This window comes from Quercus suber, unplaced genomic scaffold (genome assembly GCF_002906115.3).
Source record: "Quercus suber isolate HL8 unplaced genomic scaffold, Cork oak 2.0 scaffold_38, whole genome shotgun sequence".
NCBI lineage: Eukaryota > Viridiplantae > Streptophyta > Magnoliopsida > Fagales > Fagaceae > Quercus > Quercus suber.
The window spans coordinates 1,082,376-1,104,211 of record NW_027069503.1 but is presented as its reverse complement, the minus strand read 5'-3'; the positions used below and the strand labels follow the sequence as shown (position 1 = coordinate 1,104,211).

General features: G+C 45.7%; 2 protein-coding genes across 4 annotated transcripts; one reads left to right on the top strand and one right to left on the bottom strand.

Annotated features, from left to right (window-relative positions):
• Positions 1 to 3,685: 3,685 nt before the first annotated feature.
• On the bottom strand, positions 3,686 to 21,530 carry LOC112040762 (putative disease resistance protein RGA3). 3 transcript variants are annotated; one of them, XM_065770993.1, is made up of 4 exons: positions 17,888 to 21,530; positions 16,335 to 16,756; positions 15,978 to 16,214; positions 3,686 to 3,980 (listed from the first exon to the last, which is right to left on the bottom strand). In XM_065770993.1, the coding sequence occupies exon 1, from the start codon at positions 21,397 to 21,399 to the stop codon at positions 19,210 to 19,212; it is 2,190 nt and encodes a 729-aa protein (XP_065627065.1). In that variant the 5' UTR covers positions 21,400 to 21,530; the 3' UTR covers positions 3,686 to 3,980; positions 15,978 to 16,214; positions 16,335 to 16,756; positions 17,888 to 19,209. The 3 variants fall into 3 exon arrangements, with proteins under 3 accessions (XP_065627065.1, XP_065627063.1, XP_065627064.1); XM_065770991.1 differs by having other exon boundaries at positions 3,686 to 16,214; XM_065770992.1 differs by having other exon boundaries at positions 3,686 to 16,105.
• On the top strand, positions 7,359 to 11,236 carry LOC112040769 (uncharacterized). The gene is made up of 2 exons (XM_024073670.1): positions 7,359 to 7,703; positions 8,108 to 11,236. Exons 1-2 carry the CDS (start codon positions 7,359 to 7,361, stop codon positions 11,234 to 11,236), a joined length of 3,474 nt encoding a protein of 1,157 aa, XP_023929438.1.
• Positions 21,531 to 21,836: the final 306 nt, after the last annotated feature.

Genomic DNA, 21,836 nt, shown 5'->3' with positions numbered 1-21,836 from the left:
AAAAAAAAAAAAAAAAAAAAAAAAAAAAAAAAAAAAAAAAAAAAAAAAGAATCTGTAACTAGTGATACCAATGGCATATGATAGAAGAAATATAGGTAAAAGAGAAGAAAAAAATAAAGAAGGAAGGAAGGAGACATACCTCAAACTTGGGCTCATCAAGTGATATAAGACGGGTGGCAGATACATCCTCCTTATGCTTAGACTGCAAAAGAAAAGAAAGCAGAAGACAGAGATGAAGAGACGAGTTAACAAGTGTATGAGGGCTGACTGCAAGAAAAACCTTGTATATATATATAAAAAAAAGGGGGCAAAGTTAGAGATAACATACTCTTCGCTTAGTAAAGATGGCCACAGGGAGATGAAAGGTCTTTCTCTTACTACCTCATGTCCTACTAGAAGGAGGAACATTAGTAGGCAGCCGCAGAGCAGTGAATTTATGCTTACTAGTAGTGGGGCACACGCCAGAACGAGTACGGGTAGAAGCAAGAGAAAGGCTCTCCAAAGCTATATTGACTATGTGAGGAAGACCACTCTCAAAAGGTACAACGTTTGAGTAAACCTTAGAAGAATCACCACATTTTTTGGCGGGCTTAGGCTAGGCAGAACCTTTCTTACTTGGCACAGGAATGTTTATTACCTTTACCTTCTTCTGCCAACCTGCGTGGTAGTCACGGGCATGCCATAAGCACCCCCTATTCTCCTCATCCTACTCAAAAATGGCAGACTGGCTCTGCTTCCTAGCATATGCTAATACATATTTAGAGGGTAGAAGCAGCTGAGGGTTGGCTGAAATGATCGCATTAAGTCTGTTAAGAGGAATAAGAGAGAAACCCTGGCTGCCCATCAATTCCTACTCAAATGAAGACATCACAGTCTGCCAGTACCCGTGCATAGCAGGAATGCAAGTGCCCTCTCTCTGTGAACCTGGGATAGTAACCATAGTAAAACGCTTGCTCCAAAACTCAAAAGTAGCATGCCACAGGAATGGTCGAATGGAAGTGGGAGACTCTATAAAAGAAGAAAGATCATCAAGGATATCTTGATCTAGCTCGAACTGTCTTCTCACCTTGTTGGTAGGATAGTGCACAAACCTAATGCTCTCGTCAGCCAGATAAGGCAACCACCCAGCATTGGTGGCTGCCAAGTAAGTAATCCCTGTCTCCTCGAAATCGGTCAATAGGGTGGTGGTCTCAGTAGTGTCAACAAATAGACCCATAACAAAGTCTGCACATGTGTAACCCGTACCTAAGTTCCTGTAAGCTCTCCAAGAAAACCCAACCTCTTTATCAAAGAACTTAACAGCAAAATGATCAATTGGCTTAAAACCAACCCAACGAAAAGCCAATGGGAAGTTAAATTCAAATTTGCCACAGAAATTGGTAATGACCCTCGGACACGTCTGATATTTCTCCTTAGCAAAACGAATGGGCTTGCACTTCACCAAGTACCTGGCACAACATTCATATAACAAGTGTTGCAAAATAGTATTGTGAACGGAAGTAGTGACTATATGACAAGAGCCTGCCTAATTCTCATATCTCCACATGATGTCTAACTGAACATACAAATGTCCCAAAAACATGGGAGCCAATGGCAGGCTTACCCCAGTAGATATCTTGATAGCTAATCAAAAATATAAAGGCTTCACAACATGGTGGGGATGAGAGCCAAATATAAACTTACAAAGCCAGAACGTGATAAAGACCGCACGGAAAGCAGCAACGAAAATCTTAGTAGTGGAACTAACCCAAAATGACAACTTTGCATTACCACTCATCCTTTTCTTCAACTCAGCCTCCACGACCTCTTCCTTTGGAGAAAGCTCTAAAGTGCCAGGATCAGCATCACCAAAAATGGGCAAAAGCAACTGATTTGCTACATCTTCCAAAGTCACGGTGATCTCAACGCAAGAGAGAAAGAAAGTGTGAGTGATGGTACATCACCGATGGACCAAATGACGAAGGTTGAAGAGGTCCTTATAGTTAGATAAACAACAGGATGAAACAATAGCCTTCAATTCACTGGCCTGTTGTAGCAACCCCATGAAACCCATATCGGATAACTCCCTATCCACCCATTCCCTCCAACCTAAAGCAGTGCTCGATCCAAATTCGAAGTGAATGGGCACCGGGAGTGAAGTGCCTTAGCGAATGACAAGATCAGGGATCGAGGAAGCCAACAGAGCCTAAGAAACATCTGTATTGCGACGACAAAGAGCAAGCCACACACGGTCCGGCGGCGACGACGTGTAATCACCGGGAACCTTCGGGAAATAGGGATGAATATCGTACCAAGGATCTATAAAAGGAGTGCATTCGCTATCCGGGGCATGCTGCATTTCCTTCTCGTTGGAATGGTTCAATGAGGAGTATATGGCCTTTTCGCCTACATCACATGCAGTGGGAGGATCGGAGACAGTCTCTTTTCCCTTATGGTGGGAAGAGCTTTGGCCTTTCGCCAGCGTCATAGTGTAGGAGATGATCTGAGTAAATAGATAAGAGTGTTCGAGAAAGGGAAAACGGTGAAGAAAGGGAAATGGAGAAAGTGTTTGTGTTGGAAAGGGAGAAGATGTTTGTGTTTGGATTACGACTGAATTTTCTCTTAAATACCAACATCATTAATACTAGCATGAAAGGACGCGATGGGTCAGCCATCAGAGGAGGGATGAAATTAATGAAACAGTGGTTGCATTTCAGAATAACTACTAAACTGAGAAATTCGAAGAGACAACATTGTTCACAGGAAAACATATTATATATATATATATATTGTACGGCCCCCGCACCATGTCCTATATTGGAATTTGGACCCTGGCCTGGGTATATGGCCCATAAGGCCAATCTCCTTCTACCTGGCAGCCCACCCCCGGGCCACGCGTGCTGCAGGCCCAAGCCTTGCCTCTTCATCGTTTCTTGGCAAAACCTTCCCGAGCAGTGATAAATATTCGACTCTCGGGATGCCCCGCCCTGTACCTACCCGGCTGTGCCTCGGAGAGGCACCGCTGCCGAGAACTATCGTAGAGGTGGGAACCAAGTTCCAACGCCACCCTCACCGCTTCCCACTCCCACCTGACCATCCACTTACGATCGATAATACTGGACCCCCGGTAGCACTCATTGGCAAGTAATTATGACATCTCCACTGAACTATGGACTATAAATACAAGAAGTTTTGGGAAAAAGGGAGGCTGGAAAAAGAGTGTAAACAGCGAGAAAGAAGAGTAAGAAGGTGGCCCGGACCCCGAAGGAGAGGAAAGCGATCACATTAAGTCTTAGCGTTAGGAACAACCCAGTGTAGGAAATCCAAACCCACAATACTAGTAGGTTGTGAGTCCAAGTGAGGCCCAGCCCAGCGGGTTTCATTTTTGAGGCGCACAATTGGTGCCGTCTGTAGGGAAATCCTACTAAGCAGTGGTTCCGCCGAGACTCGTTCACAGGAAGATGTCTGGAAGTAACGCCGAGAGCGGCTCGGTAGGGTCTTCCTGGGGCTCCACCTGGCGGGAACAGAGGCAGAAGAGACGCGAGGATCCGGTTTACGAGCAATTGGAAGAGCGATCCGGTCTTGGAGAAGGGTCGTATCAAACGGAGAGAACGGCATCCCATGCTTCCCGGCACAGGCAGCCCGACGCCAGGGATGAAGAGCTTGAGCGGCTGCGGAGGTTAGTTAATCGAAAGTTTTTCTAGATATTGGAACATGGGTAACCTTGAACTATCTGTGCTGAAGTAAATGATCTCTAGTTAAGAAATGAAAGATTACGAGCATCTGTTATTTTCCCTGCTGGTAGACATCTTAGCTTCTAGCAACCATTCAGTGCAGCTCATCAAATAAATGAAAGGTTCTCCAACTATAGCGGAAAGTCATCCACTGTTTGATGTCAAAATATGCTAATGATGCTTGTTTAAGTAGATGAGGCAGCAACTTGAGCTTAGGCCACACTCACTTAATGTTTGATTTGTGTGCAGCCTCATATGTCAGACATCCTTTAAACAAAAAAATAAAAATAAAAAACGATAATCCATCGTGAAGAATTCCCTATAACATGCACAAGGTCATCCAAACTCCCTATTGCTGTCAATTAGCCACTGACACATTAACAAAGAATTTAATAAAGGACAACAAATTTGATAGATAGTCTACAAAATTGAAAACGGAAAAAGGAAAGAGTGATAATAAAATTTGTTGGAAGAGAGGCAATAGATGAGTAGAAAGAACTCACAAATTAAGTGAGAAAAAGAAATAGCCTTGGAATTAATTTAAAAGTCTGCTATTATGATTCTTGGACTATGACCAATCTTTTATCTCCTTCCATCTCCTTTTCAAACTGAACAGTCGAAGTATCCAACTTTGACTGTACTGTAAGGCTTCGCATGTCTTTACTCAAAGGTAGCGACCGAACGGACCATATTGGACCGAGTAGACCAAAATGAACCAAAATGTATCAAAGTGGACTAAATGGACCGAATTCAACCGAAGTGGACCAAATGAGTGAAGTGACCGAATAGACCGAAGTGGACCAAATAGACTAAATTGGACGAAGTGAATTGAATCGACCGAATTGGACTGAAGTTGACCGTATAGACCAAAGTGAACCGAATTGGACCGAACAAACTAAAATGGACCAAATTTGACCAAATTCTGAATAGTAATTAGTAACATAACTCAAAAAAAATTATAACAATAAAGTTATGTAAAACCATAATCTAAGATAAGTAATGTCTTCCAATATGATAGAAGTGGCTTGATGTTAAAGTAACATCAATCAAATTTGTTATCATATTAATATTTTAACTAAATTATTATGAATGCATCTGTGATTCTATGTGTTTGTTGAAAGTTTTATTCAAGTTCAATTCGGTGTCATGTAGAGAAAGTTGGTACAACACAAAAAAGAAAAAAAAAAAAAAAAAAAAGAAGAAAAAAAAGGAAAAAAAAGAAGAAGAACATTTTAGGAAAATCACTTGAATGTATAATTTATACAAAAAGGAAAAGAAAGAGGAAAAAAAAACTTTTGTTAAGAGCTATATTATCTCTATCTCTTGATATTGATGAAAATGACATATGATTCTCTAAGTATGAGCAAAACTAGACCCTTCAACCTAGCCTTAAATAATGCATAGTGTACGGCCCCCGCACCGTGTCCTATATTAGGCTTTGGACCCTGGCCTGGGTATATGGCCCATGAGGCCAATCCCCTTCTACCCGGCGGCCCACCCCAGGGCCACGCATACTGCAGGCCCAAGCCTTGCCTCTTCGTCGTTTCTCGGCAACAGCTTCCCAAGCAGTGATAGATATTTGACTCTTGGGACGCCCTGCGCTGTACCTACCCGGCTGTGCCTCGGAGAGGCACCGCTGCCGAGAACTATTGTAGAGGTGGGAACCAAGTTCCAACGCCACCCTCACCAATTCCCACTCCCACCTGACCACCCACTTACGATCGACAATACTGGACCGCCGGTTGCACTCATTGGCAAGTAATTATGACCTCTCCACTAAACTATGGACTATAAATACAAGAAGTTTTGAGAAGACAAGGGTTGGAAAAAAAAGAGAGGGGAGAGAAGAGTGGCAATAGAAAAGTGAAACAGAGGATATCTGAGGAGAGGAAGAGGAAGTAGTGTGTTGCCGAGAAAGAGAAAAGTGATCTCATTGAGTTCTTAGTTGGAGAACTACCCATAGTAGGAAATTCAGCCCAACAAACAAATAAGTTGTGAGCCCAAGTGGGGCTGAGCCCATAGGCCTCATTTGCGACCCGCACAATTGGCGCCGTCTGTGGGAAAATCCTACTAAGCAGTGGTTCTGCCGAGACTCGTTCACAGGAAGATGTCTGGAAGTAACGCCGAGAGCGGCTCGGCAGGGTCTTCCCGAGGCTCCACCTGGCGGGAACAGAGGCAGAAAAGACGCGAGGATCCGGTTTACGAGCAATTGGAAGAGCGATCCGGTCTCGGAGAAGGGTCGTATCAAACGGAGAGAACGGCATCCCATGCTTCCCGGCACAGGCAACCTGACGCCAGGGATGAAGAGCTTGAGCGGTTGCGGAGGTTAGTACGAGACCTGGAGTTGGAAGCACGAAACGAGCGCCGCCGAGCCGGTCAAGACGACCGAGAGAGAAGGCCTGACGCTGAGGAGGAGAGATGCGGGGTAGGGTCGAATCAATCAGGATCCCGCCTCCACAGGGAGCGCTCGGACTCGAGGGAGTCCCGTCGCCATCGAAATCGCTCCATGTCAGCGAAAACTCGCCGACGGCGAGATCGCTCTCGGTCGCGGGAATACGGGAATCGGGGCTCAGGTTCTCCAGAGGGACGGCCGAGGAATGCGGCCATGGATGCAATGAGCCGTGCGTTGCGCAGGGCGGCTCGGTCCCCATTCTCAGCGAACATTAAGCGAGCACCGATGTTGGACAGATTTATGCGACCGCCGTTCAATTCTTATGGTGGGAAGACGGACCCCGTGGAGCATGTCAACCACTATATCCAGATGATGTCTCTGCATACCCGCAATGACGCTCTGATGTGCAAGGTTTTTCCCTCCAGCCTTGGTCCCACGGCCTTGAGGTGGTTCAACGGGTTGCACAAGGGCTCCATTCACAGTTTCGCCGAGCTAATACAGGAGTTCGGTTCCCGTTTCGTGACGTGCAGCCGGGAACAGCAACCGGTGGACGCGTTGCTGTCTATGAAGATGAGGGCAGGGGAAACCCTCCGTGATTATGCTAGCCGATACTGGGAGCTCTACAACGAGATTGGCGGAGGGAACGAGAAGATTGCAGCGAGCACTTTCAGAATGGGATTGCCTGACGAGTCGGGCTTGAGGGAATCATTAACTAAGAAGCCTCCCGAGGATATGAGGCAGCTGATGAGGTGCATTGAGGAGTACAAGCGGTTGGAAGATGATAGAATACAAAGCAAGGGCAAGGCGCAGGTGGCGGATCGTCCTCGGCAGAGCGGTGTTCAACAGAGGGCACGGGGAAATTTGAGGATTCAAGAGCCAGTAGCGCCAGTAGGGGAGGTGAACGTGACGTTCAAGGAGCCCGTGCATAAAATTGTGGATAAGATCAAGCACGAGCCGTACTTCAGGTGGCCCAATCGGATGGCTGGCGACCCCTCTAGGAGGAATCAGAACCTATACTGCACTTACCACAAAGACCGGGGGCATACTACCGAGCAGTGCCGAGTGCTAAAGGACCACCTCGGGCAGTTGGCTAAGGCAGGACACCTCAAGGATTTTGTGACGGATGCCGGGGATCGAGGAACAAGGCATGGCGCCCCACACGGAGGAAACCCCCTGGCGCCCCACACGGAGGAAATGTAATTCACGTCACCCCGAGTGGCATTTCCACGGCAAAGGGGAAGGAGGTGTTAACGATGGTATCGGTGGAGGGGAGTACAGGCGTGCCGCCTCCCGCGAAGAAGATCAGACCAACCCGAGAGCCAATCACTTTCGGCGACAGTGATTTGGAAGGAACCATTCAGCCGCACGACGACGCGTTGATAGTCACGACGAGGGTTGGCGGCTTCGTTGTGAAGAGAATAATGATAGACCAGGGAAGCGGAGCGGATGTTATGTACCCGGACCTATTCAGGGGGCTTGGGTTGAGGGCTGAGAATCTGTTAAAGTACAACACTCCCCTGGTTGGGTTCGACGGGAAAATGGTGGCTCCCGAGGGGCAAATCTCTCTGCCCGTGAACATGGGGGGCAAGGAGGTAATGGTAAGCTTCTTCGTAGTGGCCTCATACTCCCCCTATACGGCGATTCTTGGGAGGTCGTGGATACATGCAATGGGGGCTGTCCCGTCCACTCTGCATATGAGGGTCAAGTTTCATACTAATTGTGGTGTCACGGTGATACGAGGAAGTCAGTAGGCGGCCAGGCGATGTTTGATCGCCATGGTCAATTGGGAGAAGGAGCAGACAGACCAGAAGGATCAGGCCGACCCCAAATGTTCATCGTCGGGGACGCCTTTTAGCAATCACAGAGCCCGCCAGAGAAGGAGGTCCCGCGCGCCGAGAGCATGCTCAAGGTAAAGGTGTTGCCGAATATGGACAAGTACTTCCAAATAGGGGAGAGCATGGAGGACCAGGAGAAAGTAGAGATGTTGTTACTCCTAATATAGAATGTGGACGTATTTGCATGGAGTCCATACGAGGTTCCCGGGGTGGACCCCGAATTCATCGTGCATAGACTTGGAGTTGACCCCTCATTCGCCCCTAAAAAGCAGAGGCCGAGGAGATCAGCCTGGGAGCACTCCGAGGCAGTAAAAGCAGAAGTTCAGAGATTGAAGCAGGCAGGAGTGATTCGGGAGATCTTCTTCCCGGATTGGTTGGCGAACACCGTGGTAGTGAAGAAGAAGAACGGCAAGTGGAGGGTCTGCGTCGATTTCACCGATCTAAACAGGGCCTGCCCAAAAGACCCTTTTCCCGTGCCCAAGATTGATCAGCTGGTGGACGCCACGTGTGGGCACCCGAGGATGAATTTTCTGGACGCTTTCCAAGGGTATCACCAAATCGCCCTAGCGCCCGAGGATCAAGAAAAAACGGCGTTCATCTCCCCGGAGGCAAATTACCACTACACGAAGATGCCCTTCGGATTGAAGAACGCCGGGGCCACCTACCAACGAATGATGACAAGAATGTTCCGAGACAAGATAGGGCGCACGGTCGAGGTATACATCGACGACATGGTGGTTAAAAGCAAACAAGAAGCCCTGCACATGGGGGACCTCCAGGCGGTTTTCGAGGTTCTCCGACGACACAAGTTGCGCCTTAATGCGGAGAAGTGCGCATTTGGTGTCGGGGCCGGGAAGTTCCTAGGGTACCTGATCAGTACACGGGGAATTGAGGTCAACCCCGACCAGATAGAAGCTGTGAGAAGACTGAAGCCACCGAGCAACCCGAAGGAAGTGCAAATACTAACCGGGATGCTAGCAGCCCTTAACCGGTTCATCTCAAAATTCGCAGATCGCTGCCAACCGTTCTACCAACTGCTGAAGAAATGGACTGGATTTCGGTGGAGCAAGGAGTGCGAAGAGGCCTTTGTGGATCTGAAGGCTTATTTGGCGCAAGCACCCATGCTTACGGCACCAGAGCCGGGTGAAGACTTGTTCATGTATCTGGCAGTATCCGAGCACGCCGCGAGCGCTGTGCTACTGAGGGACAAAGGGATCCAGCAACCCGTGTACTACATCAGTAAAACTCTTGTCGACGTCGAGACGAGATACTTACCCATGGAGAAACTCGTATTAGCCCTGATACACGCTACCAGAAAATTGCCGCACTATTTCCAAGCTCACACCGTACACGTCCTGACCGAGTACCCATTACAGTCGTTATTGAAGAGGTCGGATTTCACGGGCCGTATAGCCAAATGGGGGACTCGACTCGGTTCCTTCGACATATGGTACAGACCTCGAAGCTCGGTGAAGGGCCAGGTCCTCGCGGACTTCATTGCTGAGTTTTCGCCCAAAGAGAAGGGAATGATGGTTTGCCAACTAGAGGCTCGACCGTGGAAGGTATTCGTAGACGGCGCGTCGAGCTCCACGGGCGCCGGTTCAGGAGTCGTTATGATCACCCCCGAAGGAATACGACTAGAACACTCATTTAGATTGGGTTTCAGAGCGTCCAACAACGAGGCAGAATATGAGGCTTTTCTGGCCGGACTGAGGGCAGTTTCGAGCCTGGGGGCTCGGGAGATTGAGCTATATTCAGATTCGCGTCTGGTGGTCAATCAGGTGCAGGGCAGTTTTGAAGCCCAAGATCCCCGGATGAAAGCATACCTAGAACAAGCAAGGCTAGTTATGGCCCGCTTCAACACTGTGAAGGTTTTCCACGTAGCTCGAACACAGAACAGACATGCTGACTCCCTAGCCACGCTGGCGTCGTCAGTAACCGAAGAGATACCACGGCAAATCAAAGTCGAGCTTATCCCGGAGCCGAGCGTCAGGGTAATGAGCGACTCGGGAACTGTAGGGATCAATGCCACCGCAATCGCAGCCCCTGCCCCGTGCTGGATCAACCCCATAATCGACTTTCTGGCCGACGACCGACTGCCGAGTGACGAAAAAGAGGGCATCAGGGTCCGTAGGATGGCTCCTCGGTATTGGTTGGCGGAAGACCGGACTTTGTATCAAAGGTCCTTCGGAGGGCCGTACCTCTTGTGCTTACGCCCGGAGAAGGTGGGCGAGCTTTTGGCGGAGCTCCACTCTGGGGTGTGCGGCGGCCATGTCGGGGGACGTTCATTGGCACACCGAGCAATGACTCAGGGGTTTTGGTGGCCGCAGATGCAGAAAGACGCCGCCGCGTATGTGCTTAAATGTGAGCGGTGTCAAAAGCACGCCCCTTTGATCCATCAGCCCGCGGGCCACCTGAACCCGATCAGCAGTCCCTGGCCTTTTGAACAATGGGGGCTGGACATCATCGGCCCGTTCCCTCGGGCGACGGGCGGCCGAAAGTTCGTTTTGGTGGCCGTCGACTATTTTACCAAGTGGGCGGAGGCGGAAGCTTTGGCCAACATACGAGATGTGGAAGTAAAGAAATTCGTATGGAAAAATATCATCACCAGGTTCGGGGTGCCGAACACTATCATATCGGACAACGGGCTACAGTTTGACAGCCGGGCGTTCCGAGACTTTTGCAGTGGTCTCGGTATCAAAAACAGGTACTCAACTCCTTCTTATCCACAGGGTAATGGTCAGGCTGAGGCCGTGAATAAGGTGATTGTGAGTGGGCTGAAGAAAAGGCTGGAGGGCGCAAAGGGGAACTGGATCGAGGAACTTCCAAAAGTCTTGTGGGCATACCGAACCACTCCTAGACAGTCCACCGGGGAGACCCCCTTCTCTCTCACGTACGGAGCGGAAGCCATGATCCCTACCGAGGTGAATCTATGCAGTGCGCGAGTAGCGGGGTTCGATCATGCCCAAAACGACGAAATGATGGTAGGATATTTGGACAAGGTGGAAGAGTACCGCGAAATGGTGACAATACGACTTGCGGAATATCAGCAGAAGCTCGCCCAGAGATACAACCGAGGTGTAAGAACGAGGGAGTTTGTCGCCGGGCACTTGGTCCTCAGAAGAGCCGTGGCCAACATGCGGGACACTAATGCCGGGAAATTGGCACAGACATGGGAGGGACCCTACAGAGTCACAGTCGTGGCCGGCACCGGGGCTTACTTCTTGGAAGACCTAGACGAGAGACAGTTGCCCCGACCGTGGAACGTCCATAATCTCAAGAAGTACTATCATTGATGGGCGATACGCCGGGCATAAAGTTAACCACAACCTATTGTATATGTTTTGTGGATATACTAGCAATGTCTTTTAAGACGACCCGCATTATTATGACCCTGATCCTCGGTTCGATCCCTATCACCGAGCAGGTGAAAACCTTAACCTTTTTGTTCTAAGGAAAGAAACCTGACCCTCGGTTCAATCCCTATCGCCGAGCAGGTTGAAACCTTGTCCTTTTTGTTCTAAGAACAGAAACCTGACCCTCGGTTCGATCCCTATCACCGAGCAGGTTGAAACCTTGGCCTTTTTGTTCTAAGGATAGAAACCTGGCCCTCGGTTCGATCCCTGTCACCGAGCAGGTTGAAGCCTTAGCCTTTTTGTTCTAAGGACAGAAACCTGACCCTCGGTTCGATCCCTATCACCGAGCAGGTGGAAACCTTAGCCTTTTTGTTCTGACAGAAACCTGGCCCTCGGTTCGATCCCTATCACCGAGCAGGTGGAAACTTTAGCCTTTTGGTTCTAATGATTGAAACCAGACCCTCGGTTCGATCCCTATCACCGAGCAGGTGGAAACCTTAGGGGTTCGAGGACAGATGTCTGACCCTCGGTTCGATACTACCACCGAGCAGGTGGAAACCTAGCCATGATCGGACACATCACAATAAAGAGGCAACCGACAAAAGTTCATTACTCAGTAAATACGAAAGAGCAACACGATAAGGCATTCATAAAGCATAAAACTTAAAATTAGCGTTTTGTTGCCAAAACCCGGCAACTGCAAATAAAGGAAAGACAACAAACAAATTATCCCGTCACCACAACCCGGTGACATAGGCAATTCCGCTCACCGGAATTCTTAAGAAAAGGAAAAATAAAAAAGGGCTGGTTTTCAACTTTGGATGTCTGCCACATGTGCGGAGGATGCGTCCTCTTGAGAGCATTGGTCGGCGTGAGGAGTTGGCGGCAGGATGTCCTCCCCGGTTTGGTCCCCGACATGGGGGTGGCTGGTTCCCTCCATGTCGGTCGGCACTGCATGAGAGTCGATGGCATTCACCAGTTCCCTCATGCTGGAGGTCTCTTCTTCATCAATAACAAGGGGTGCAGGATTCTCGGTTTGGGGGATGCTCGGGAAAGGGATCTTGTTGCGATCCCTCAACGGCGAATCCTCGGGAATCCCCAAGGCTTGTAGAGCAGCGAACCAACCCTCCTCATATCCGAGCCTGTGGGCCTGGCGAATGACCGGTTCCGCCGAGTTCTCGGCATCCGCGAACCCCTCGTTATACCACTTGCTTTCACAAGCCTCCAGCGCCGCCTTTGAGTCGGCCAGTTGCCCTTCCAGCATGGTATTCAAGCTCTGGGCCTCCGCCAATTTGAGCTCGGTGCCGCCCAGTTGCAATTCCAGCTCCTCGGATTTCCTTTCGGCTAGAGCCTGGGCCTTTATGGCTGTAGCAATTTTATTCTCTGCCTCCTCGGCTATTTTTGACTTCTCCTTCGCCGTGGCCTCAGCCACATCCTTTAGAGCCTTCTCCCGCTCAACCTCCTCGGCCAGCTCCTTCATCATCCCGTCCACAACGTACGACATTTGCGCAGCCTGACCACACAATATTCACTTTGTGAGGAAAAATGGAAAGTACACATGCGTGGGCAAATAGAAAACCGAGAATCGTAAAGAGAAGTAAAACAGTTACCGCTATGGTGTGCCACTGCAAACGCCTCCCCAAAGACTCGTCCGTCGATTCCGTGAAAGCATGCAAGTCCTCGGGCAAGAGGATGCCACACGCCAGACTCTGCGCCACACGGCCACCATAACCTTTATCCCATACTCGGGCACTGGCTGTTGATGGAAGAGGCTCGCCGCCGAGTTGGAAGGAGGGTCGCCATGCCGCCGGAGCACGGGAAGTAGACGCCAGGTCTATCCCGGTTTGCGCCACTGGTTCCCGGATGACGATACCGGCCGAAGGTCGCGGGGGCACGTTGCCCGAGCCCGTCTGAGTTTGATCGGTTGTGCGTGGCCTTTTTCGAACTCGGGTTGATGGGACAGCTGGGGGCGAAGTATCCTGGCCGGGGGTTGGTTGTTGCTGCACGGCAGGCCGGGCACTCGGGACGAAGCGGTCGATCGTCATCTTCCTTCTAGCCACCATGGTGTAGCCTTGGCCGGATCCTGTTTCAGAAGAGTCGGTTGGTTCTGCGGCTGCACCCTCCACTTCCCGAACAGGAGCCTCAGGCTCTACGGTTCTCTCGGGCTGAGCAGGAGCTTGTTGGATTTGCTCGTGGGCGCGTCTCTTACGCTCGGCAGATACGCGCTCGGCTGATTCATCACGGATGGGCTGTCGCTCATCTGAACAAATGTACCGGGGGCCGAGATCACGTGCCTCGCCTACGGTTAGCCCTGGGGGGAAGAAGTTCGCGTGCCGGACGTCGATATATGAGAGGAGAGGGCTGTCAACTAGCAAAGCTTGGCTGAACGCCTGCCAAGTTGAGTAGACGGGATTGACACCGAGGATGAGGTGGGATGCGCGGAGTTGTCCGTCCGTGTGTACAAAAATTTCTAACCTGAGCACGAAGTTCAGGTCCCGAACATGTACCACTCTGATGTCCGGCCTGAATCTTTTGCTCTCTGCACAAAGGAAATAAAGGTTAACAATTACATAGCCGTACCAAAATCAACAAGACCAAAGTAAATAAAGGCTAGTCACCGACCAACGTCGCGCGGCGAAAACGCACAGGGGACCTCCTCGGCAAACCAATTGCCGCTCACCCGAACGAAATCTTTTGCCGAGTTACGATTCGAATCTGGTAGGCATGAAATAAGCCGTACCCTCACATCCCTAGTCTTTATATAATAGTCAGACTCAATGTTGCCGCACAGACTATACATCTGATTAATGTCAAAATGATTTAGTTGCAACCCGTACAACTGGTTCAGCCTACTCACACAACTCACTACCCGGTAAAAGTTGGGAGGGAGTTGGTCGGGACAAAGGCCGTAGAATCTAAGGGTGCTAAGAATTAGAGGGTCAACCAGGAACCTGAGCCCACCCACCAGAATGGCCATCAAGGGAAAGAACACCGTGTTTTCACCACGGCGCCTCTGGATGTCGATATCGCCCATATTGCAGTAGGCAATATCTACGTCACTAGGGACATTATATGCTTCCCTAAATCTAGCCAAAGCATGTTCGGAAGAAAGGAGGTGCGAGTAACTCATTTTTCAAAGCGAGTGTTTTCTAAAGAAAATTGAGAAAAGAAATGCTATGATTATCAAAGAATTGACTGAACTGGCTAAACAGAAAAAGTAAGAAGAGGGAGAGGAACTTACTGTGGGCTCTAAGGAGGAAGTGTGTTCTGGGCCAGGGGGAGAACCACGAAGGAGGGATGCTCGGCAGAGTAAAATATTGTAAAATGAGGAATGCGAAAGTGAGAACCAGTGGCTAGAGGGACTATTTATAAGCATGGGGAGTAAAATGAGAAGCATTAAATAGTCCACTGGCGGGAAAACACGCGGACTGTCGCTTTAACTGCCACACGCGTAATGCCTCGGTTCACGAACCGTCAGACAGTAATGACGGACAGGTCGTCAGTCAACTCCAATCGCGTCTTTTGAGACACACATTAATGCGCCCATCAACGACCGAGCACCGACCCTTCGACTCCCCAGACGGGTATCTACCCCCTGCGATCCTTGATTCACCCCCGGGCATGGGGAGCGAATCAAGGGGGGGGCTATTGTACGGCCCCGGCACCGTGTCCTATATTAGGCTTTGGACCCTGGCCTGGGTATATGGCCCATGAGGCCAATCCCCTTCTACCCGGCGGCCCACCCCAGGGCCACGCATACTGCAGGCCCAAGCCTTGCCACTTCGTCGTTTCTCGGCAACAGCTTCCCAAGCAGTGATAGATATTTGACTCTCGGGACGCCTCGCGCTGTACCTACCCGGCTGTGCCTCGGAGAGGCACCGCTGCTGAGAACTATCGTAGAGGTGGGAACCAAGTTCCAACGCCACCCTCACCAATTCCCACTCCCACCTGACCACCCACTTACGATCGACAATACTAGACCGCCGGTTGCACTCATTGGCAAGTAATTATGACCTCTCCACTAAACTATGGACTATAAATACAAGAAATTTTGAGAAGACAAGGGTTGGAAAAAAAAGAGAGGGGAGAGAAGAGTGGCAATAGAAAAGTGAAACAGAGGATATCTGAGGGGAGGAAGAGGAAGTAGTGTGTTGCCGAGAAAGAGAAAAGTGATCTCATTGAGTTCTTAGTTGGAGAACTACCCATAGTAGGAAATTCAGCCCAACAAACAAATAAGTTGTGAGCCCAAGTGGGGCTGAGCCCATAGGCCTCATTTGCGACCCGCACACATAGTATACGAATATGAACACAATGGTGGAATGAGATTTTTTTTTTTGTGCGAGTACAAACTAAAAATAAATAAATGGTGTCTTTGCCAAAGGTGTTTGTATTACATATATTTTCTATTATAGTTATATTTAGATTCAAGTTGTGTAAAGTCATGGTAGTAAAAAAAGTGACGGTCATATCATAATTGATAAATTTTAATTATTTTATAAAATGAGTAAAGGTTATTGCATACATTAATATTTATACACATATATTTTTTTTTAAAAGTATGTAAAGAAAATGATAACATAGCTGCTGATTTAGCTTAAGAAAAACGTCTTTTAGATAAATATAGATTTGTTTGATTTAAAGGAGAGTATCAGAGCAGGGGATTAAGTTCGAGAAAACTTACAACCCATATTATTTTAACAATATATATGTGAACTTCAAACAGCTTCCCCTTTTATCCTCTCAGTCTTCGAACCATTTAGCGTCAACTCAAGCACATCTTTCCTTGGGGCAATTATGGATGGACAGGTACTGCAATTTGGTCAGGTGACAGAGAATGTCATCAATTTAGGCATATAAGCAAGGTTCTTGCATCCAATAGGTACCATACGTTCAAGAGAGAAAATGCTGCCCAACCAATCTGGCAAAATTTTACATTCCAAGTCAACAACTAGTGTATGAAATAAAGAAATCATGAAGGATAGGCCTTGTTAAAAGGGAGACATCAGAAAAGAAGAAGATGAGATTTAAAGGAACTCACCAATTGTATGAACTCCAATCACATCGTCATCAAGTTAACACCCATCTGGACTGTGCGCAATAAGAAATATCCAGCTTTTCTTTTAAAGTGAGAGCATCACATGGCAATAACTTCACTTGAACTCTCAGACAAACCTTTCACTTGGTTAGCACCAAACAGCATGTCATTTAGATGGAATTATACCTCTTCTTTTGCTGCCAGATAATAGCATTCTTGTACCCCAAAATTCTGCTCCTGAGCAGATAAAAAAGCTAACCCACCACTCTGGCATAGCTTAAATATCCTCAAAATATGATGCCTCCAACTATGTACGTGTTTAGGTGTCAAATTTCGGCTGATTGAAAACAAGTGCTTAGATCACTACAAGAAGAATAGGCCCCAAACTTGGGTTGTATCAATATGCTTGACAATGGACAAGAATCCTGCACCAAATCAGAAGCCACCATTGGCTCTTATATCAAAAGATTTGCTATGTACCACCAGCGGATAAAATTTTTTGAAATACTGTCTAAGGATGCAATGACATGAACAATATTAATATAAATTACAAATATCATAGAATGAACATGAATTAGATGCAACAAAACCAAGACTTACAAAACCACCTTTCAAATTTTACAAACCATAAATAAAGAAAAAGAGAAAAAAAAAGAGAATCATTCCTACAATTTCTTCCTTGACTAGTTCTAGCTAGAAATATCATCTGTTTTGTTCTCCAAGTCAGTATGGCTGATTCATAAACGTCTATTTTTCACTAAGGAAATGACATGTTAGTTTCTAGCAAGATCACCATTTTCTTTACAATTTTTTTTTTCTTTTAAAAATTTTGTTGCCAGTGGGTAATGTTCTGAATCTTGATTTTGAAGATTCCATATTGTCTATGTTGTTGTTAAACTATCAAGCGTGATGAAGGGGTTCAAGATGTAACAACAACAATAAAGTCCTAGTCCCAAATTGTTTGGGGTCGGCTAAGGATCATCAACAAGATTAGGGTCAGCCACATATATTCTTTTTCTACATTTTGTTATGTCAAAAATCGTAGCCTCTATTATATCCTTAATTGAAATGTCCTTTTTAACTTCTACTGATAGTCCTCCCATTATTTATTTTTTCTTCCTTCTTTTTGTTCACTTCTTAGCAATGAGCTGTTCAAGAGAAATATAATGCTAAAACTGTCAACTTCAACTCTAAAGCTAGACCATTAGAGAATTATGCAATTATCAATCAACTGTCAGAGAGAACAGAGGAAACAAACATGAATGTTGGTTGAAACAGAACTCTAATGTTAATCATGTACAAGTGATTTAATATCTTTTTTCATGATAAAAAGCATACATACTCTTTTTTAATTGCTAAATTTAAGTATTAGAAACAAATAATTACTACACAGTTGGATAATATCCATCAAATAACCCTAGAGGCACATCATTCAGTTAAATTTGTGAATTACACTAAGGAAGTGAGTACTTGAAGAGAAATAAATAGCAGATTCTTTGGAATTAGGTTGTGAAAAAATAGAGAAAAAGAGAAATCTATAAAAGAGATGGACTTACCACAATGTTCCTGTATTAATGGAAAATGGGCAATCTTTTCTTTGACAGGAAAGGAGACGCCAAAAAATAAGGAACTCCTCTAATTTGGTGAGTCGCAACATGAGGCTCTTGAAAATTGTTTAAATGGAAGTAGCGAAGAACAGATGAGCAGAGGATTTTAGGTATGAGTGAGTACACTTACCGCTCATCTTCTTCAATGATGATCATTTATGTAGATCTTCAAATAGCTTGCTCAAGATAATCGTCAATCCAGATAATTGGAATATGGGCAATTTTGGACCACTCTGCAGTCTGCACCACTCCCCTTTGCACATCTTTCCTTTAATTTGGAGCAATAATAAATCTCTAATTTGGTGATGCGTCGCATGGCTTGCGCTGTGGGCAGATACATCAGGTTGTTGCAGTTGCTATGATACAGATATTGAAGAGAAGAAAAGTTGCCCAACCACTCAGGCAAAGCTTCCATTCCATCAAATTCAGATATGTCCAGTCTTGTAAGGGCGGTGAAGCATTGAATTTCGTCTGGGAGAGAGTTGAGTTTAGTCCACCCATACAACTGTAGAATTTGGAGGAACTCGTACGAGTGTTGGAAGCGAGTGGAATCGATGAGACTGGGGAAAGCATCCAGCTCCTCACAAAACGGACCAATCTCCAAATACTTCAACTGGAAAAAGCACCCCTTTGGCAGACAAGTCAACTTTCCACAATTTCTAATTTTTATTTTGGTAGGTTCAGACAATTCTGGAGTTGATACCAAATTAGGACAATCGCTGATTTTGAGTTGGGTAAGACCATACAAGTATTGTAGATCCGGAATACATATCAAATTGGGGCATCGCTTTATAATCAATTCTCGAAGAAACGGACAAGATTGTATCCCACTGGGTAGAACTTCAACACCACACTCTGATATCTCTAAGCGTCGAAGGTGCCAAATTCGTCGTTTTGATGAACTTGGAAAGGAGTCAAAGGACTTTAGATTAGGACAACGCTCTACTTTCAACTCCTCACGGATATTGAGTTCCGGGAAATAACTCAATTTCTCACATCCATATATATGGAGCGAATTGAGATTGTAGTATATGACCTGTGAACCCTCATGTGACGAAATGGACTCCAAATCATCACAATTCCATATCTCCGTATGCGTTGAACTCTGCAAAATCTTCTCCGGTATAGAAGCAAGTTTTGAAATATTAGAAATACATAGGGAACTGATTCTGCCAAGCTTGCTACGAATCTGTTCGAATGCCGTGTTGCAGATTCTGCGTATATCTAATTTCTCAAGGGATGGAAAATGACATGGAACACTTGTGAGTTGGCTACACTCTCGAATGATCAACTCCTCGAGGCGAGGAAACACCATTCCTGTTGTCATTGTTGCCTCCGTTGCGTCCTTCCATTCCACTAGATTGGGCATGCTCTTTATCTCTCACATGCTCTACACAATAGATGTGTAATTCTCCTCTAAGTTGATTTAAGCATCTCAATTCTTCAATCCTATGACCTGCGTCTTGACCCACAATGAAAAATGGCAATGTTTGTAGACACGTCAATTTCCCTATATCTTTAGGTGTTCTCTTGATATAAATATGTCTCAAGTTAATCAATTTCTTCAGGTCTTTTGGAAGCTCTTTAAGATAATCGCAAAATTCAATTATTAAAGTTTGCAAATTGTAAAGCTTGGTGATGGACTTTGGCCATGCTTCGATGGAGGTACTTGAGAGGTGGAGAAGCCTCAAATGTATTAATTGACCAATTGAACTTGGCAATTCTTTTGTAGTATACCCATATAATTTCAGAACACGTAAGCATTTAAAATCTAATAACTTAATGCCAAGTGCAACATCTTCTGAAATAAATGTGCGCAATTTTTTGACTCCTCCTTTTGAAAATGGAATTCTTGGTACAATTTTTCCATTGAATTGGATGAATAAATGTCGTACATGGTTGATATCATTCCCCAAATCCTCCTTCAAAATTAAGGTCTCAGATTTTGAAATTGAGAGCGCAAGATCATGTACCAAATCATGCATCTTACAACTGATAATATTACCAAGCTCATCCTGTTTCACATCTTGGAAAAAGGAATTCGACAACAAGATATCAAAATACATGTTACCAATATCCTCCATCACTAAATGACTTCCTTGAGATGGTTGAAGGGACCCTTCAGCCATCCAAAGTTGAATTAATTCTTCTTTTTTAATGTCATAATCTTTAGGAAAACAGGAACAATATGAAAAACATTGTTTAAGAGACGGTGATGGAAGATGATCAAAGCTGAATTTTAATATTGGTAACATTTCATTGCTATCATGTAGTGAATTCCAAACTTCATTATTTTCAATTGCCAACCATTTACTTTTCTCCTTTTTAGGCGACATTGTCCCTCCTAAAACTGTTGCTACTAATGGAATCCCTCCGCATTTTTTAGCAATTTTCCTTCCAATGGCCTCCAAATCTGGATTTAATGGAATTGCAGATAGTCTTTTCTTGATTATGGACCAACATTCTTCTTCTTGTAGTTTATTCAAGTGATGTCGAGGAAGTGTCTCTATGATTCTTGCCACGTTGTCACTACGGGTTGTTACAATAATGCAATTTCCCCAATTTGAACTAATTGCAAGCAAACAACTCATTAAAGTATCCCATATCACAGGATCTTCATTCCATACATCATCAAGTATGAGAAGATATCTTTTACCTTTCAACTGTTTTTTAAGGCATTCAAGTATTTCATTCTTATTTTTTAATGTACTTGAATTATGAGTAAGGGATTCAAGAATCTCTCTCAAAATTCTTTTATCATCGAAATTATTCGAGACACATATCCATATTGTTTCACCAAAATGTCTCTTTACTAGTTCGTAATTGTAAACTAGTTTTGCTAAAGTTGTTTTTCCTAAACCTGCCATTCCAACTATAGGAATGACCGAGGGTTGTTGATTGGTTGCCTTAATCAACAAGTCCACTATACTTGAAACAAGATTTCCCCTTCCTACAACTCCTGAATGATCAAGAAAGGAGTCTGTCACTTGGTGACTTGAGATAATCTCAGGATTATCATTTACTGATCCGGCTCTAATAAGTCCAAAACCATTTGCTGTATCATTAATCCTTTTTAGTGAATCACCAATAGTCTTAACTTTGTTTGCCATCTTGATACGGAATGCAATGGGATTTGAAAATGAAAAGAAAAAGCGTACCTTTCTCTTCATTTGGTTTCGGATCTCTACCTTTCGCCGGAGAATCTCGTAAGCAAACTCGTCCAGCACGTCATCAGCATCATAAGCAACATCTTTAAGCCTCTGTAGCCAGCGCCTCACAGACCGGTCACTCTCTTGCCTTCTCTCTGCATCAGCCAACACATCTTGAATCATCTCCAATGAGTCAAGAAGCCGTGTCAGGTCCTCCTTGAAACCCCTAGCAAGGCTGATCTGCTCTGTAGCAACTAAAATCAGCTTGCCTAGTATTTCGTCAGCAAAAACACTGAGGATAGTCTCAGCCATCTTTGGTTTGGTGTTCTGAATTCTGGTAAGTCAGAAGTAGCTGACAGTATTTGGAAACAATAGAAGAATGTGATGTTAAGGACTAATATAACAAAGATATATGTTGAAATAACCCAAACATCAACTTGCACTTGCACACATGTCGTGTCTTTTTACGTACGATACATAGGATGCCTATTGGTTTCCACATTATTTGTTTGCTCTGCTTTTTTACTTTTGAGAGACTACCATCATAGAGTGGATATGGCGGATTAATTATGTGCTTTTTCTAAGCCAATGAAGTTAATGATGCTTATCAAATCAATTAAAGAGAAGCTAAAAGAAACAAAGAGAAATGTTCCTTTCAAAAAAATAAAAAATAAAAAAAATAAAAGAGAAATGTTAACCAATGCTCAATGGACATTGGTTTAAGAACTATTTTTAAAAATATTTTAGAG